Source organism: Epinephelus lanceolatus, chromosome 4, assembly GCF_041903045.1.
Source record: "Epinephelus lanceolatus isolate andai-2023 chromosome 4, ASM4190304v1, whole genome shotgun sequence".
In the NCBI taxonomy this organism is placed as follows: domain Eukaryota; kingdom Metazoa; phylum Chordata; class Actinopteri; order Perciformes; family Serranidae; genus Epinephelus; species Epinephelus lanceolatus.
Window position 1 is genome coordinate 5425471 of NC_135737.1, and position 19263 is coordinate 5444733.

The 19263-nt window shown below is 41.9% G+C and overlaps 1 protein-coding gene across 2 annotated transcripts; it reads left to right on the forward strand.

The window, feature by feature from the left end:
- Positions 1 to 93: 93 nt before the first annotated feature.
- Positions 94 to 18754, forward strand: phf12b (PHD finger protein 12b). Of its 2 annotated transcripts, XM_033631577.2 has the most exons (15): positions 94 to 800; positions 1125 to 1306; positions 3562 to 3634; positions 3749 to 4205; positions 4883 to 5003; positions 5095 to 5227; positions 5347 to 5511; positions 6835 to 6978; positions 7196 to 7940; positions 10785 to 10889; positions 11009 to 11155; positions 11321 to 11416; positions 14396 to 14478; positions 14599 to 14737; positions 18153 to 18754. In XM_033631577.2, exons 1-15 carry the CDS (start codon positions 735 to 737, stop codon positions 18605 to 18607), a joined length of 3111 nt encoding a protein of 1036 aa, XP_033487468.1. In that variant the 5' UTR covers positions 94 to 734; the 3' UTR covers positions 18608 to 18754. The 2 variants fall into 2 exon arrangements, with proteins under 2 accessions (XP_033487468.1, XP_033487469.1); XM_033631578.2 differs by lacking the exons at positions 94 to 800; positions 1125 to 1306 and adding an exon at positions 2300 to 2506.
- Positions 18755 to 19263: the final 509 nt, after the last annotated feature.

Consider the following 19263-nt stretch of genomic DNA (forward strand, 5'->3'; position numbering starts at 1 on the left):
ATACACGCGATCTATTCGCTCCTTGTTGCAATGTACCTATCCTCGTTATCTACATCCGTTCCAATGCGCATGCGCGTCCGGCGGTTCGCGGTTGCGCCAACTGGTAGAGGATGATGCTAGCAGCCAGTGTAGATGCACAGCCTTTTTCACAACAATAACATCAACCAAATTTGCATCTCCATTTACCGGATTTGAGGATTATTTATTCCGAACGCTATCGGAAACCGTGCATTGGACCGCGCCACGCCGAATTTCTTTGTGTATCTTTTGGCTACATCTTCTGTTGACAATGGGAGCGAAGGGGTTTGCAGATTTACAGGGCTCCTTTTTGCAGGAGCAGAAACAAGAATCATGGCTGGCCAGCTAGGCCGCAGATGGATTTTGTCGCTAACAGCAACAGCCTATTGATATAAAATATCGTATGTAGGCTCGGTGCAGCCCAGTAAAAGTGGTGCTAAGAAGCTAGTGTGTCTATTACACGATTATCGTTGATTTGTCTTGACTTTTCGGGGCCCACAACACAAGCTAGCGAATCCGCTAGCTTCACAACCTTGACTATCGTCTTGCTTTCGTAGTTAGCTCTTTTAGCCAGCTAGCGTTAGCTAGAAACGCTTGGCCGGCCATCCGCTGGTGAAAAACATTTGGAAAAACATTTTTACTGCGGGATTTACTTTCAACGTTGTGTGGAGGCATTTTTATCGCAAATTCCTTTTGCAACGTCTGCACCTGGATGAATGTGGGACAAAATGGAGACCCCGACGATTGTGTACGATTTGGATACCTCTGGGGGCTTAATGGAGGTGAGGTTGCTCTGCTTGAAGGCCTTAATGAAGTGAAATATCCTCACATTGTCAATGCATTAATGTATATTCCGTCATATTAATTGTCGATATCATCAGACAACCATAGCCTGCTGTCAAGCATTTCTCGGTAAGCTAACTTGATAGTTTGGGGTGATAATGGAGGCCACAAGTAGCTAAACGGTAACGTTGCCGCTCTCCCCGAGCTTAGCGTGGAATGAAACAGAGGGCACAACACTGTATATTGTCCAACTCTTTAAACAAACAGTCAGCCGGGGAGCCGTGATTCTTTTCTAAAGAGCTGAACGACTTTTAACATTACAGCAAATCCAAACACTGCTGGCACCCCCGAAGTCTGAGGAGGTAGAGAAGAGGAGTCGGAAGTTGGTGAGAGACGTCCGGAGGAGCGGCAGGGCCACCAACCACGACACCTGCGATAGTTGCCGGGAGGGGGGAGACTTGCTGTGCTGTGACCATTGTCCTGCAGCCTTCCACCTCCAGTGCTGGTAAGTTTCACTTATTTGAACCAAAGAGGCAGAACGCACAGGGACACCTTATGCAAGCGTGGATGCATGATAAGTGTGAATTATACAAAGTACTGCAACTTTGAGTTTGCATTAGCTGCATGCATAAGTTAGATCTTGAAAGCTGACTTAAGTGGAGGTTGTTACTCTGGTGAAGTTACGTTTTGCTTTACCTAGTGCTGCAAAATAATGACCATGTGGCATTGCACTGAAAGTTGACCTATGTGAATTGAAATTAGCCCCGTAAGAGTTTTACCGGTTACTGTTCCTCAGCACGTATCCGTTGTTATTTATCCCCCCATATTCACACAGTACTCTCCCATACAGCTGAACCGAGGAGGGCGGTAGTGAGCCTTGTGTAGCCCTTTGTAAATGTTTTAATATACTGTGTTGCTCGAGGAATTACTTGTGCCGAATTTACCAGCACACATACATAAATTAAAACCTATCTTGAGGTCATATTTTTAGAACGCCTTAAGTCGAGCGGACATTAAACTTGAGGTTTCTTCAATAGGGTTTGGTGGGCATATACAACAACTGCTAATTCGATCTATGTCGCTGTCGAGTGAGTAGCCAACCGTTATATTTCCTCACTCCTTGGAGGACGTGTGCCATTAGATATATGGCATGTTGTTAGATATGGTTTATTGTATTGTTGAAAATTAATTTCAGTCATTATTGTCAATGAAGAGGCGCACTTATAAGACGTATAGGGGCTAAATAGATGAAGTGAAGCCGTGGCTGCCAAAGTGCAGTCGGTCCTCCCCTCCTGTCGCGGCTGCAGCCAGCGGAGCCGCTGCTGCTAAAAATGGAGTCGAGACGGCCTCTGTTTACAATATGGCGACCTCCCTGCTCTTTTTTCCTATTCCACCGCCATCTTACCAGCCTTTTAAAATACAGGCTTGAGGGGGAAAAGGTTTATAAATGTCTCGAACGAAATATTTCGTCGTTTTCTGAGCTGGTGTATTGCCATGGAAGTTCTTGTTGCGGACATGTTACAAAGTCTCATTGTAGCATTTCGCCTGTGACGCTTTGCGTGGCTCTCCGTTAAACATCCGCTAGCATGATTATTTTAACTTTGGCATTTGGAAGAGTTGAGTTCACACAGTCACTTGGAAACGACCGGACAGAACCGCTTTATCCATATATGGTCAGACCAGTGAATGGCTTCGTCTTTAACATGTAGGTATTTCGTATCACAGCATACAGAGGAAAAAACATTCAGCAATGTGTATTTTCTTAGATGTGGCATTTCACAGGCCGACCTTGGATAAACTGCTTGTGCTTGGGAGATTTTAAGCAGTAGATTATGGTCAGCTTCTACATTAGTCCTTCCTGTTATCAGGAAATTGCTCTTCTTGGCTTATCATTGTTAATTACCCATTTGGCACATGGGCGCTTTTAGCATGACAGCATTTAAAAAAAAAATCCTTAGTTAGTCTGAGCATTTTTTGAATTATGGTGAAATCTGTTCTGATTATTTAATTGGAAATGTATAATTATTGTTGTTATGCATAGTTAATTCGAATATTTAGAAACCACACACTGATATAATTATTCATGCTTCAGCTGTTACAAATGTTAATGTAATTCAGTAGTCAGTCTAGTAGATGTAACCCTGGAGTAGGCATGCACGATTATATTGGCATGTCCTTGGTATCGGCTGATATTAGCTTTAAAATGAACTATCAGAACTGGTCAACATGTTTTCTCTTATTTTGCACAATGAGTGAATATTGCATACATTGAAAAGTAGTATTTCATGTCTTCATTTGCTGGTGGGCCATCATGATAAGAATATGCATGCTTAATATTATGTAAATTCCACTACAGAAGAGACTTGATGATCACTAAACTTAAGTGGGGAAAAAATGTATATGTCGATATCCATATCGGTTATCCGCCAAATGAGTTGCTATATATTGGCATATTGGATATCAGCAAAAAAATCCAATATCATGCATCCCTACCCTTGAGTGCTAAATAACTAGGTGGGGACTTTGGTTGTAACCAATTAGATAAATACATGTAATTTTTTCACAATTACAAAATAGGGATTGTATTCAAAATAATGGCATATAATCAAAATATTATTTCTCACATGAAATTGGACAACATTATAGTGAAGCATAACATCACAGCTGCACAAATGGATATTAAATGATCATGTTTATTAATTTGCCTGTGTTGATTATGAACCCAGTAACTGATAGTCGTGTTTTATCTTTGTACCACAGCAACCCACCTTTGAGTGAAGAAATGCTTCCCCCAGGGGAATGGATGTGTCACCGCTGCAATGTTCGTAAAAAGGTGAGTAGCAGATCCTCCACCAGCATTATGGTCACGCCACTGTGAAAATGTAGAGAAAAGTGTAAGCTATGGGCACAGAGAAATCTGTATGTTGGTCTTTGTTTGCTGCTGCAGAAGCGAGAGCAGAAGGCAGAACAGACCAATGGCCTACCGGAGAGGCCCTCGTCGAAGCGCTCTTTGTCCCCGGCTGTGGAGCTGGAGCTCAACGCTGGGCCGCTGCGACTTGACGGTCTGCCTCCGGGGGCTGGAGCGGCAGGGCCTGGTCTACGGGTGGCCCAGGTACGCCTCTTGGACCGCAGGACCAGCAGCAGGCCAAGTAGCCGGCCTGGTACGCCCACCTCCAACACTTCGTCCACTCCGACTCCCTCAGAGGAGCAGAATGACGGGGAGGATGAGGCAGCAGAGCCCGAGGATGAAGTTCAGGGCTCAGAGCTTGAGGGTGCTATGCTATCTGCTCCGACTCCACGCCTTCTCAAGAGGCCCTTTCAGCTGCTAATAGCAGCCGCTATGGAGAGAAACCCAACACAGTTCCAGCTGCCCAGTGAGCTCACATGCACTACTGCACTACCAGGTCTGTCACTCGTAATGAATGAAAACCCCCCAGTGTGAAATTAAACTGTATTTCTTTCAACAGTTATTCAAATGTTATGGCTAATAAAAAATAAAAAAATAAAAAAATAAAAATATTGCAGGCTAACGGGAAAAAGCTTTTCATGATGTAGGTCTGCCACCATCCATGTTGTTTTTTGGTGTATTTCTATATACTCCTATGCATTACAAACTAAATGTAGATGACATCTTGAGTATTAAAAGTAGTTTATAACAAGTGTATAGTTTTACAGTTTGATATTTAAAAAATGTTCCAGTATCTTAAACATTAAATATTATTTTGTCGATGGCCTATTAAACGGGTGAAATTTGGTTTTGCAACTTCCCTGGCCTTTAAGCTCCAAAATTAGTCCTGGCATGTGAGTCTGAGTTTAGCATACTTTTATTTTTTTAATTTCATTGGATTGGATTTTAAGCCCAGATTTCAGATACCTTTTAAAAAAGTATGAGATTCCAGAAATCAAACTACAAGTAGATGAAGTAAGTTGTGTAAAGTATTCATAAAAACAAAGTACTGCACATTGGTCACAAAATGTGTCTTGGAATGTGTTGAGCAGTTTATATTTTTGATACACAGCAGCATAAAGATATCTGGGTTGGGTTTTTTGTCAAATGTCTGGACTTCTTTTGGATTTCTAGGCAGCAGTAAACGGAGGAGAAAAGAGGAACTACTAGGAAAGCCATTCAGGAGGCCGCAGCATGAACTGGATCCCAATGGTCTGGTCCCTCTACCAGTCAAAGTCTGCTTTTCATGCAGCAGGTTTGTACCAGATTACAGTATGCACAACTATGTACACACAGACCTGAAATGTTAGAAAGCTGTACTGATTTCCAAGTATTTCCTCTCACAGGAGTTGCAGGTTGGCTCCACTGATCCAGTGTGATTATTGTCCCCTTCTGTTCCACATGGACTGTCTGGACCCTCCACTCACAGCTTTACCCGCTGGCAAATGGATGTGTCCAAACCATGTGGAGCACTTGGTGGTAAGAGGCTCAGAGTTTAACCAGCTTATTCTCTTGCTATGTTTTTTGTTGTTCTTGGTTTGTGTGTGCAACAGAATAAATGATTAGTTTCCCATTTAAAATGTTTGTCTGATGTCCAGCTGAATCAGAGGAGCCTGAGCCTGTCCAGCCGCTGTCAGCTCTTCGACCATTTCCAGGACAGGATGTCCCAGCATGCCGTTAAGTTGGACTTCCTGCGTAGAGTCCATCGGCAGAACGCACCAAACCGGCGCACAACCCACCAGCACAACAAGAAGACCATCAAGGTAGACAGGCCTCCGCAGTGTGAGGACAACCATATGGTAGCAGACAGTTTCCGTCTTCAGTATTTTTCCAGCAGCACGGGTTGGGTTTGTAAGGGATATCCCAGATAGTTTTATGTGTTCAGCTCTAAATTTGCTATGACAAGCAGATGGTGCACAGATAGTGATGGGGCAGTTAATTCATGCAATAGCTGATAATTCCTGTGTTTTACTGTTGATTTTTGTGCAGTCGTGTTTTAGTTTCCTCATCCTATATACCCTCTAATGACAGAACAGAAAAGATGGAACATCAGGCAATTCTGAACACAGCACTGCAACAAATTATTTTAACAAATAAATTCTATCACTGCACCTGAAATGAAATTTCTGCAACAATGAACTTTAATCCTTTAAAACTGACATCCTGTAGACAGCCATTGTTTGCATGTTCCTGTTTAAATAGATGTAAAATAAGAACCATAATTGATAGAGCATTCATTCTTTCTGCAGCAGAAAGCAAAGGCTTCTGTGTTCCCCAACGCCACAACCATGACATGACCTTATGTTACCTTAAATGTAGGTAACATAAGGTAACGTGCAAATGTAGTATTTTGCCAGAATTATGCTCAAATTTTCTTGGGAATTTCCATGTAATGTCCGCAGGAGATCATTGTTTGCATAGTCCTGTATATATCAATCTAAAGTAAAAACCATAGTTGCTAGAACATTATTCTCTTTGCAGCAGAAAGCTAAGGCCCCTGTCTTTCATGTTACTGCATTGTAAGCTTGTAATGACTGCATTGTGCTATGTTACATGTGGTGCAAAACCACATGACAGTGTGCAATGGCACCCGAGGAATGAGTGATGACTCTATCACAACGCCTTTTTACTCTTCTCATAAAAATGAGTATATCTCAATAACTAAATAATGTACACATTTCAAATAACTGTAAAGAAACATTATATGTTTCTACTTTTCACAATATTTTTGGATCATCATGTTTTGTGAAACATGTTTTTTGTATTTTTAAATGACAATTGTAATACTTTTATATGTTATTACAGGTTATTGACCTGCATTACCTTTTTAGCTCAGGTTGTACAGATTTTAGGGATAAAAGCATTTGAAGATTCTCCAAGAAATAACACCACAATAAGCATAAGGACCAATGTAGGCACTGGCAGACCATTTCTACTGCTGAGTTCTAAGGGTTAATGTTAATGTACCCTCGCTAGGTACCACAAACGATACGTGAGATACTTGTCATTCGGAGACATTACTATATGTAAGCGAAATTTATGGTAAAGCGATTAGGCTATTTCTAACAATCACCTTTTGGATTCAGGTGCCAGATGCCATCAAGTCCCAGTACCAGAATCCGCCCCCCATGCTGCTTCCTGCAGGGGTGCGCCAGCTGGAGCTGGTTTGTAGCGGTGTTCCCGGCCATCAGCCCTCAAAGCATCTCACCACAGAGGCTGAGCAGCAGGAGGTAGGCAGACAGCAACATGACACAATTTGTTGAATATGTCATTTTGAACCAGTCCAATAGGTAAGGATGCACTGATTGTGGAATTCTGGACTCATACCAAAAAATAGCTTAGAAGTTAGTTCAAAATCATGATTTCAAGTTCTTTGTGTGACATGAATGTCTCCATTAGTTGGGACAGTGTTCTAAAAAGAGATGATTGTGATCTTATGTTGCACAGTGGCTTCAGGATGTCATCGCCCTCCAGTGCAGCATCATGCGACACATATCCAACAAGCAGAAGACTTCATCCACAGCACCCAACCTGTCATCAGGAACATTGTCAGCAGAGTGGGTTTCTGAGCAAAAAGCCAGCATGAAATCATGTTTAACATCAGAGGACATGAAAACTCAGGCCTCTTTAGAAAGGACTTCTTCCCTTGACCACTGCTCTAAACCCTGCAGTACACCTGATGATCCCCAGGGGGCCTCTCTTTCAAGGGACACCCTTGGAGACCTTGGTGTTTGTAAATGCAACACGACACAATGTCAGAACTGTAGGAAACCCAACGGACCTCTTGCAGAGGAGTGTCAGCCTCCCAAAGCCAACGGACCCGTAGACTGTAACAGTGCCTCAGACTCCTGCAGGCAGGCTGAGCTGCAGCATAGACTGAAGTCAAGTACAACACCCCCAAAATCAGCCTCTGCCTCTGGGCTGGTCAACCACATAGGAGCAGAAACAGTTAAAAAGGAGCCTGAGAATACTACAGAGGCCTGTGCTCAGAAAAACTGCCCCACTGCCCCGACGATATGGCCCCACAGCGGCCAGCAGAACCACAGGAGCCAGACAGAGCTTCAGGAGGAGTGTATGAGCAGCGATGAAAAACCCGCCTACTCTGTCACCAGCAGCGCCCACTCAGACACACCACCTAAAGACAGCCAGGAGCAGGAGCCAGCCAAGCTGGGGTCGTCGTCACCTACTCCAGGTACACACTCCTGAACCAATAAATTGATCACCACTGATAGACATCCTAGGTTCATTTGAGGTTCTCTAGGGATTGCAAAAATCACTGTTTAACATCATAGCACACATAAGTCATTAACAGTGAGGTATTAATTTATTTACAAATGTATTATCTTTTCATTATTTAGTCTGCAAAGTGTAACAAAAACCTGAAAATCACACATCACAGGTTACCTCTTTAAAATGCGAATTTGATTTTTACTCATGTTGCAAGTTTTGAATTTAGATAGCAGCTTCAAGGGAAGAGATATTCTCAGCAACAGTACCAATGAAAATCTTGAGCAAATTTGCCCTGAGTGTGACAGTCATCCGCTGTATTGCTACTTCATTTGTGTTTTGATCATGTCGCTAATTTGTTTCCTATTTAATTATTTGAGACAGTTGGCCGGGTAAATTATCTGTTGTCTGGCAATGCAGTCATTTTGTGTGTCAACAACCTGTTAAGCTACAGAAGGTGGACTCAGTTCCAAACATTTGTAAAATCTAACTCCACAACAAACCCTATACACCAGTGATTTCCTGAATAGATACCATTTCTGTTTACAAGGTCCTGATTCGATTGGATTGGATGCCGTATCAATTCGATTAGTGATATTTCAGTTACAGTATCAATGTTGCTTGAATATATAATATATTCTTGGAGAACTAATGCTGTACATTGTGCAAATAATTATTTAAAAAATAATATCTTACTGGAAACAAATCTAAAATGTCAATAAAATAAATTAGAATTCTGAAATCACAGTACTGATTGAAGTTAAAGAATGACAGACACATGCATCAGTCAGTATCAGTTCTTCCTGTCCTCTGCTCCTCTCTCTGTTGCTGATGGATTCACTGCCTACAGATAGTCAGCACTGGTAAATTCAGCGAACTAAGCAAAAAGTTTGACATTTAAGCAATATCACACGAGAGGGAGTGATGTTGTACTGTGATATCGTCACGGCTGTGATTCGGTCGTAGGCACGAGGCTGCAACAACAGTTCAACAGTTAAATAAGGAAGGCTGATTAAGAAATGTTGAAAAATGAGGACAAAATAGATAATTTAAGCATTTTATTTGTCTTCCGCCAACAAAAATAGTTCCCTCAGGACTCCGCTGTCACCGTTGCTATGTAACGCAGTCATGGTGCACCAGGCACTTACTCTTTATACACATTTATCTGCACATTTCCATTAATTGTGCAGCCGGTGAAAGAAGGTTCTGGTGACTGCATGGTGGACTGTCGCTTCATAGGCACAGCCGACTCTGCCTTCTGATCTGACAGTATGTTGCTTTTCTCCAAGTCATTGAGCTCCGCTGATGAAACACTGACAAACCTGGATGTGTACTCAGATGGATTCAGCTTCTTCTCTCCCTCATCTTCCTCTGATGACCATTCATAGTTCAATTCAAAACTTATTTTAGGAAATAAATCCATATTTTTTGCTGTTTGACAGTGGATGAATTAATTAGCCTACAACGCAACTGCTGACCTAACTGACACTAACCATCAGTTTTGATTTGATTGTTGATTGCAATCAGCTGTGAGGCCGAGTGATACATACACAGTGAAATAACTGTGATGTTGTACTCCAATATCATCACGGTTTTACTGTCTCTCGACCAATCAGATTGCAGGGCCAGAACTAACTGTTGTATAAGAACCGTTATTGTTTGAACTTGTATGTAACAATTCTCTATTAGCCAAGCTAGCATCCTGTATTTGTGTAAAACATAAAGTTAAAGTGGGTGGATAACAGAGTACGGAAAGAGCAGACTGAAACATCAATTTACTACATGTCTCCATGTTAATGCTTGTTGATCAGGTATATTGATAAAGTATTGACTTGTCACTCACAGAGGTTGTACTGCACCTGCAGTAACAAGCGTAATGTTAGTTGTCATTATCTCAAGTATTCTTCACTTCACTATCTCCACCGCGACCTGTTTGCTCTGCTGACGCGCAGCCCCATTGCACAGACAGCAGGAGGAGATGCTTCAGCATTATAATAAATGACACCAAAATTGTCGAAAGCTTATTAAGTGTTTGGTCTTGAATAATTTAGCCCCAAGTTCCATTTGATAGTGGCAACATTAACAGCATTAAAGCTTTGCACATCTGCAGGAAAAGGAATATTTTGAAAGATCTATCATAGATGTTGTTCTCTTGCTTGCCTATTTTTTTTGTGTGTCCCTGAATTTGTAAAGCATCTTTGAGTGCCTTGAAATGCGCTATATGAGTATAATGTATTATTATCATTATTATTATTATTATTATTATTATTATTGTTATTAGATTGTATGAATCAATATCAGATCATTTAAATGAAGGTCGATTTGAATTGGAGGAATCAATTATAACCCAGCCCTACCTGTGAGTCTTGACATGTTGAAGGGTGGTAAATCAAGTCTGTGGTCATTTTTACTGCTTGTTAGTGTTAAAACATTTCCACTATGCACTGCATGTTACTGTGAGTGAGATACTTTGCAACACTTCATAGCAGACCATAGCGTAAAAGCTCCCTCTTGTGGTCAATGGCAGTAATTTCCCAGCTATTTGCAAGTGTCACAGCAAACTACAGTGTGATATGACAAACCAGTGAACAAGAGAAAACAAATGTAGCTTGAGGTGCTGCATTTGGAATGAGATTTTAGATGGGTTTTTTAAAACCACAATAGCATAATACATAGTTTGAAATAGGTTATTCTACATAAATGACAGAATAAAGTCCCCATCCATTAAATATCCATGAGTCACATTTCCTCCAGACAAGTCTCAGCTGTTTGACCACACATTGTCTCTGCATTTTTTTCTCTTCCACAGACATAAAGGCTGGTCCTGGACTGATGGGCTCACTGCTGCCCAGCACTCTCTCCTCCATCACTAACCTGTCCACCTGCATGAAAGATGGAAAGGATGAGGAAAGAGGTTAGTGTGCTCTCTCAATAGTGACATGTGACAATATGGTATTGTATAAATGTCATGTCTGTGATGAAGCAGAGTGACACTGTAATTGCCTTCTAATGGTTGTATGTGTGCATATGTAGGGATTGAGCTGGACAAACTGGATGCAGAGATGATCAAGCTGTTGGCCTGGCAGAGGATCCAGCAGCTCTTTCCCCCTAAAATGCCCAGCACTCCACCTCCCCCAGCTACCAGTGCTGCCCCCAAAACCCCATCACCCTGCCCTGATAGTAAGACTAACTTAGCTCTGACACTGCTATTCAATTTATTTTCAAATCTCATTTCTCGTTTTTTTTTTTTAAATGTCTAATGTTAATGATAATGGAATTTCCATATCTAATTTGACTTTTCTGAAAGTATTTTCGATGTTTACAACCTGAACCTCCTCCTACCAGGTCAGAAGAAGGTGCAGGCACGAGCTGTCTTCTACCCTCTGACAGGAAAAGGAGGAGCTGTCAGCATGTGCTATAGGACGTTATACATAGGATCAGGTGAGATATACTGACTACATCACAGTGACTCCAAAGCCAGTCCCCCAAATAGGTCTGTCACAATGATTAAATTATCAACTTATTATATGATATAAGTACATGGACCCAGTATTTCCTGTGTTAAAATTTGGGTTTGTTTACATAAGAATATCACCAACATTATAGCTCACATGATGCTACAATAAACAGCAGGATCTTCCTGACCATGATAAGACTTGGGCACAGCAATTCTCCCATTTATTTTCTCTCCACCCCGCCTACTTGCACCAGTCGGAAGAAAAATGAAACAAAATTTCAAGGCGACGCAACGTAGGTGACACAACGTAGCTTACCAGTAACCTGCAGCTGCTCTTAAGCAGTGGAAGAGGCACAGTCCCTGTGTTCATTAGCTTTTCAGCCCCTGTCAACAAGCCATAAAGTCCATTGTTTTTATAATTACTAGGGATGGTATCATGAAGATTTTAAAGATACTAAGTTTAGGTGTTAAGGTGCGGACACACCAAACCAACATCAGAGAACTAGCGGCGATGAAAGCCAACTGCTGCGTCGCCTACGTTGCCTCACATCGCCCTGTGTCAGTTGCATTTGAACACACTACACGGACTACATCCGACGGCCAAGTGGAATGTACATTCTGCACCTGCGTGAGAGAGAGCGGAGTGAGAGAGTGGTACATCCTGACAGCCGAGGGGTTTCCTATCTGTGCAGCCGAGCACCGCAGCACCTGCACGGACAATTACATTCAGACGGTCCTGGTGTTTCCTCCGCAGGCTCCACTTCACTCAGCTGCCCGATAAACCCGCTGCTTCTTCCCACTTTAACCTGAATAACAAACCAGGGCTCGGTGTTCCGGTTGGGTCCAAACAGAGAGCCGGGGCTAGCTCACTGAGAGCAGGTTGCGTTTGTGTGTGAGAGACACAGAGTGGCAGAGCTGGCCCCACCCTTCGCACATGCAGCAGGCTGTGAGGCTCCAACACAGAGAGCACTCCTCTGGACTGAATAGCAAAAATGCGTCAGTGACGAAAGTCTTATCTTATTCTGTTCTTATTGCAAATTAGAAATGAAGTTGGTGAGATAAAACTGTACAAGATAATGTTTATGTAACCTTAATAAACAAGAAATATATCTTATGAATTTTTCCAATACCGATAGCAGAACCATTAACGTTGGAGATTATCAATACTACAGTCTTAAATAATTCGGCCCTGGGGACCATTTAATACAGAGTTTCGGTACCCATCCTTAAATATTACCTTTCAAGAACTTCATGCTCCACTCCCCAAATCCAGCAGCAAACTGCCTAGCTTCCAGGCCATCCATCCCAACGGCAGAACACCACCTGGATTATGGAAGTAACTGCAGTGTTTCTGGAGCTTTGCTAAGCTTGTCCATCAGTCGCAGAAGGCATGGCTTGGTTTTGTTTTTGATGCCCAAATTTTTTATGAAGTCTCAAACTTAAAGGCTGTATTTGCGATAATATTCTATTCTATTATCATTACATCAGTGGTATGAAAACATCCCAAAAATGACTAATATTTTTTATTGCAGTTATTTCTGGGACAATATATCATCCAACAAAAGTAGTTATTGTGACAGGCCAACACTCAACTGCATTTTGTGCACAATTGGCTGCTGTGTGCGCTTCTGCAGTGATATTGTTAATAGTTTAGTTGGTTAGCTTTTAACCCCTTGTGCTGGTATGTTGAGTAGGGTGTACTATAATAGTATTGCAATACTTAATGATAAAAACTGGGATGTCTCTGTAGCACTTACTATAGGAAACTGTCAAATGCCAAACACTGGCCTCAAATGCCTACTCAGTTTGATGCTTTTCTTTGCTTAGTCTTTGATTCTTAGCTATGCCAATTCAAAACTGGTATTTAGGCAAAGTTTTTGTAGAAGTGCTCGTAGTTGGATCAGATGTTACCACAATTTTTGGCTAAGCCCCTTTTAAGGAAAGTAGCGTGCACTCTTGAAGAGGCAGAAGTGGTACATAGACATGTTAATGAGTTGCCAGCAGTTCAACCCGAGACTGACTTAGTCATTGGAAAAGTTTTTAGAGGCTTGAAGAGGTAAAACTGTCCAGTCTTTCACAAAGAAAAAAAGTCATTGATTTGAATTGTAAACCTCAGATAGAGCTTGAGACCTCCTGGGAGATACCGACACCCAAGTTGGAAACAAGTAGTTAAGACAACATTTAACAACTTTGGCTTCCTTTGCTGAATGGAAGAGAGGGCCTCTGTAGAGAAACTTGTTTGTGTTTTTCAAAATAAGGTATTTTTTAATTGACATTACACTAAAACTGACAGAATTGTACTGGATATATGTAGAGGTGTAGCACTGCATAAAAACATCCAGTTGGTCTTAAGGCTCATTTATGCTCAATGTTAAATACGTATCCGGATACAGACGGAGCCTTCTGTCCGTGCTCCGTGTTCATTTCGTCCGTATTTCTGCACGTTTCCATAAAGCTTACGGATACGGGCCAAACGGAGCAGTACCACTGGGAACCGTGGGGGCAGTGTTGCTGTCACTACCCGATACGTAGCTCTAGTGAGACACAAAGAAGAAATAACAATTCAGTTTCTCTCATCGGCAGTACTAGAGAAAAGAATTCTTCGTCCTCCAGTCGCGATGTATTTAATGGCCTCACAGACCACCGCCTCCTACAACGCTGCCCCTGTTTTTGTCTTTTATGCAAGAGGTACATAATCAGTATCTCCTTCACAGTCACCATGTTTGTTTTTGAGTTTGTTGTTGTCAAACTTTTGACGCTGGGCTGCCTCCTGGTGGATATATTGGTTAACATCCATGCCAACGTAAAGGGTGCATGGAAGTATCTGGGCAGTGACGGTAACATCATTTGAAACGGACGTATACATTTTCGTACGTAAAGGGAGCATAAATGAGCCTTTAGATGAGCATTATTAAGTTTTACATTAAACTGAAACTCACCATCTCTGTCCTGTTTATGTGAAGGTGCTGACATGGATGTGTGCCTTACAAACTATGGCCATTGCAACTACATTTCGGGGAAACACGCCTGTATTTTCTATGATGAGGTAAGAGCTTTTAAACTGCTTAAATGTAGCAGTGTGTTGCTGTCATTTGCCACCTCTTCCGAATAAACACATTGTGCTGTTGTCGGTGGCATAAATGGTTTGTGTGTGTGTCTGTTTTAGAACACCAAGCATTATGAGCTGCTCAACTACAGTGAACATGGTACCACAGTGGACAACGTCCTCTATTCATGTGACTTCTCTGAGAAGGCCTCCTCATCTCCACCAAGCGGGCTTGTGGCCAAAGTCCAAGGCATCATACGTTAGTACATCTCACTCTCACACATTTAAACTGTTAGTATTTATAGTATGTGCAGTTTTGAGGGTCATCAGTGATGCCACAGAAGCATCAGAATGGATTTGAAATGTGCTCTCAGTGTCAGAAAACACAGTTAAAATCTTCCAGAGGGGCTTGTGTAAAGAAATGATGATGTTGGTGTCACAAATGTTATTACCCATGCACACACACTCCGAAGAAAAGCATTATATGGCACAGCAGAAGTGAAGCAACTCCTGTCTCTGCCTCCTGTCAGCACACAACATCCTTGCACAAGCTTCAGTCTTAATTTTTCAATTATTTCTATCATTCAGTCCAATCTGACAAAACATATTGGTTGCTTCACAAGCAGCCAACCATCTGGACTGGGTGATTCCTTTCCATCCAAACCAAGAGGGACGATATTATAGACACTGTTGAAAGCCAAAAGGCTTTTTATTTGTATATAGGCACCACTGTAAAAACATGAATGTTACACATCACACAGGCTTTAAACATGGATCTTTGTCAACTGCTACCATGTTAGAGACAGAAAATCAAAATTTGGGGAGAGGTCTGAGTTCAGCTGAGGTGGAATAACCAAGCAGCAACCATCATGGCTGACTGGGATAATCTCACCAACCCTCCAGTTCAACTAGCCCAATGAAAATGGAAAGGATGATTTTAAAAACTCACCATCTAGGCACCCTTTGAAGCTGCTGAAATTAAGGCCTAATATTCCAACTGGCTTTATACAGTTGGATCATAGAGCTAGCCATTTCTAAGCTAACTTTTCCCCTAAGTAGTGCACGTGCTCTGAAGTGAAAAAATTGACCAGCACACAAAAAAAAATCAGAAACACAGTGAAAAATGGAAGACCCTGGTATCTACACAAGATGAATTTAATAGAATTTAAGGAGGTCCAGTCAAAAGATTTCCCTCCAGCAAAGGTCAGAACCTCAAAATGTCTGAACTGTTTCATATAGCCTACACAGATCATTTCAAGAGATGCACGATTATATTGGCACGTCATCTGTATCAGCCATTATTGTCTTTTAAAATGAACTATCAGAATGAGCCAGCATGATTTTTTCTTATTTTGCACAGTGAATGAATATTGCATATATTGAAAAGCGTTCTATTTCATGTCTCCATTTGCTGGTAGGCCATCATCATACGAGTATGCATGCATGATATGATGTTAATTCCACTACAGAAGAGACTTTATGATCGCTAAAATTAAGTGGGGGAAAAGTAGATGTATTGATAAATCAGTATCGGATATCAGCCAGATGAGTTGTTTTGTATCAGCATATCGGATATTGGTAAAAAAAAAAAATCCAATATCATGCTTCCCTCGCATTTTCCACATCATTTCAACAATATTTATTGTCAGTTTTAAGTAAAATACTTACAGTACATTAAGACACACTGAACGGAAAACAAGCGGCTATCTTAACCAGAAATAAAATGAGTCCTAGCACAGCAAACCCAAGCCCTCCATTTCAGCTAAAAGAAGAAGAAAAACCCAAAACCAATACTTTTTTCAGTGTTGTTTATCTTGGCTCTCACTTGACATGGCTGCATCATCTCAGAAGTGCATTGCAGCTTGTGGACTTGTAGTTTTTGAACCGTTAGCAGCACGGGGGAAACACGACTCCAGGTCTTTTAGCAACTAATTTGCACACTGTGCCCGTAAATAATTTCTCTGGTTGGCGCATATATATGTTTTTAGGGACAAATGTGAGTGAAATATTCACATTGTAGAGCTCTATTATTGTGAATGTAGCTTAGGTTCAACAAAGTTTGAGAACATAGTTATTATTCCTTTGTCTTCGATGTATTTTGCTGTAAATTGTATTTTGATGTGTTTTTAACTTATTCTGTAAAGTGACTGAGAACTTTGGAAGGCACTTTATGAAAAAAATGTATCATTATTTTTAGATATCTTAACATCATTTCAGTCAGTTGTCTGTAGGGGTTCTGCTCTTGTCATTTTAATATTACGAGAGTTTTTTTTTCCTCCATTGTGAATTTACACTGTAGTCGCCTCCTCAAAGGTCAACTATGGTTTGACCCTATAGCGTTTGGTGAGCGAGTCAAATTTTGCGTATTGAAGAAGAGATGCACCAGTTGCAATTTTCTTGGCCAATTCCGATTATTTTAAAAGTCTGAACTGCCAATTCTGATTTTTCTCTAGTATCTATAATGACAGCATGCACAAACACGTGGAACTGTTCTTGAAGGAAATTTGCCTTGAAATAGTAAAGTAGTAAAAACGCATATGTGATATCAAAGATGAGTTTGTCATTAAGCATTCACAAATTTTGAGTGGTCAGATGCTGCTTGATTGACAGCTCCCTAATAGGGATGCAACGGTTCTCTGTAAAATATTGAACCATTAGGTCCGCCCTGCACGGATCAATACGCCCTTGGTTGGCGAGTTTTTGGTTTTGCAATCAATTTTGCATTGATGCTTTACAGGCCACTGTGTGTGTGTGTGCGTGTGTGTGCGCCTGTCCACATAAAGAGAAGTGCCGAGTCAGCCTGCTGCACAAAAGCCCTCCCCGCGAGTTAATGTTCAATCACTGTTGTGGCTCCGCCTACTCACCCCCTCACACTGTTGTAACTGGAGCCAGGGAAAGTGACGCTCGCCTCACACAGAAAAGAAGCGGAAAAAACAAACATAGAGAGCCATGGCAAGCGCAAGCGGAGGAGTTGAGAGACGTAAGTTTGAAGAAGCACCGGCTTCATACAAATCTCCGGTGTGGGATAATTTCGGTTTCGCTGTTTAATAAAACGACGAGGGAGTGAAAACAGTTAACAGAAATTTCACTGTCTGTAAACGTTGCTTGAAACATGTCTAGTGTTTCCCCTACTGTTATATTAGGTATCTTGTCCTTTTATTAAACAAACTAAATTGCCTTATGTTATTTATCTTATTTACACAACGGCATGTCATTTCTGTCTCTACATGGTCGCACGTTTACAATCCTCCTCTGCTCTCTGTGTCGCGCATGGCAGAGTTCCGCCCCGATGCGCACACACACAGACACGTCCGCACACACAATTACAACCGAGCCCAGCCAGAGCCCACAGCACGGCACTTAACACACAGGCTATGGAGCGGAGCCTGTGTTGCGTTCAGGCGTTGTCACGTAAATAACACAGCTGTGCTGTAGCACAACACAGCAGCATGTCAAGTGCAAAGTTTCACTGTTATCACTGCTGGTGTGAATAGGCACTAAAGCTTCTGTATTGGCATCACAGCTGTATTGTCACCTCGTGCCATCATCTCTAAGGGCATTGACTGCATGATTTCTTGTTGTTTCCTTCCTCCTCTCTAAACTATGATGGTGTTCACATGTCACAGGCCTTGTGGGTGCTCATTTCCAAATTTCTTCCTGTGTTCTCGGTACAGGTCGGAGTAAGAAGCGCGAGGACGATGAGGGTCCCCGCTCTGTGGCAGGTTTGTTGCCGGCTGGTGGAGTGATGAGCAGCCAGCCTCAGGGCGGCTCCGAGATGTCGTGCAGCTGTAAGGCAAGCAGCTCCAGCTTGATTGGAGGCAGCGGGGCAGGTTGGGAGGGCACGGCCCTGCTCCACCATGGCAGCTACATCAAACTGGGCTGCCTCCAGTTTGTCTTCAGCATCACAGAGTTCGCCAGTAAGCAGCCCAAAGAGGAGCAGACCACCATGCCTGCTGCCAGCTGCACTATCAGTGGCAGTGCAGCCAGCACCACTACCAGCACCACCACCACCCTATCACCACCACCCAACACTGCCACAGTGAGCAGCCCCTCCAGCCAGGACGAGACCGACACTGAGACTGTCCCTCCCCACCAAGTGCCCGCACTGCGCTCCAACTCTATTCCATAACCTGCACAGGAAGTCCTGCCCTCCCTCCTTTTGTTTTGCACCTTCCGAGTCACAATGAAGGGAAAGCTGCACAGCTGGTTGGTCAACAGGGAAAAGTTTATTTTTTCATTTTTAATGGTTTATATCTTTGCATGAACTTGAAGTATTATTGACAATCTCTACTGTTTTTGAATGACTGACCAGTAACCCTCTGTTCACTTCAGACCGTTAGGACTATGAGCGAACATTATTTACCTACGCTCAATTTTTCTTTAGCCAGTATATTGGTCATGTATGGTGTAACATTATTTTGTCAGTCAGCCCATTTAGCACAAACTTTTATTTTGTAGTATTGAATTCCATACATTCTAATTTCTTTTGCTGCTTTTGCACCATAGGTAGCTATATATGTATGAAAACATACATGCTTATACACTATAATATGTATATATAATGTAAATATATATAATTCAGTGCCTCTCAATTGGAGAAACATTGGATTTCATGTAGATTTACCATTTTTTGGTTTTTAACTGTACAGTTCATGGAATTTGTGATACTGTGTAGAGTACCAGAAGTTTTGTGATAAAACTTGTTCTTAGTCTGTACTTTCCACTGTAGTCCATCTGTAAATACCATGTTGTTTTAGCACTCATTTTAACATCTTGTGCTGCTCT

Excerpts from the sequence above, each read along its gene's own strand:
- phf12b (XM_033631577.2), top strand. The coding sequence starts at position 735 with ATGTGGGACAAAATGGAGACCCCGACGATTGTGTACGATTTGGATACC. Across the intron at positions 10,890-11,008 it reads TGGAAAGGATGAGGAAAGAG|GGATTGAGCTGGACAAACTG; the intron begins GTTAGTGTGCTC and ends GTGCATATGTAG. Across the intron at positions 14,479-14,598 it reads CCTGTATTTTCTATGATGAG|AACACCAAGCATTATGAGCT; the intron begins GTAAGAGCTTTT and ends TGTCTGTTTTAG.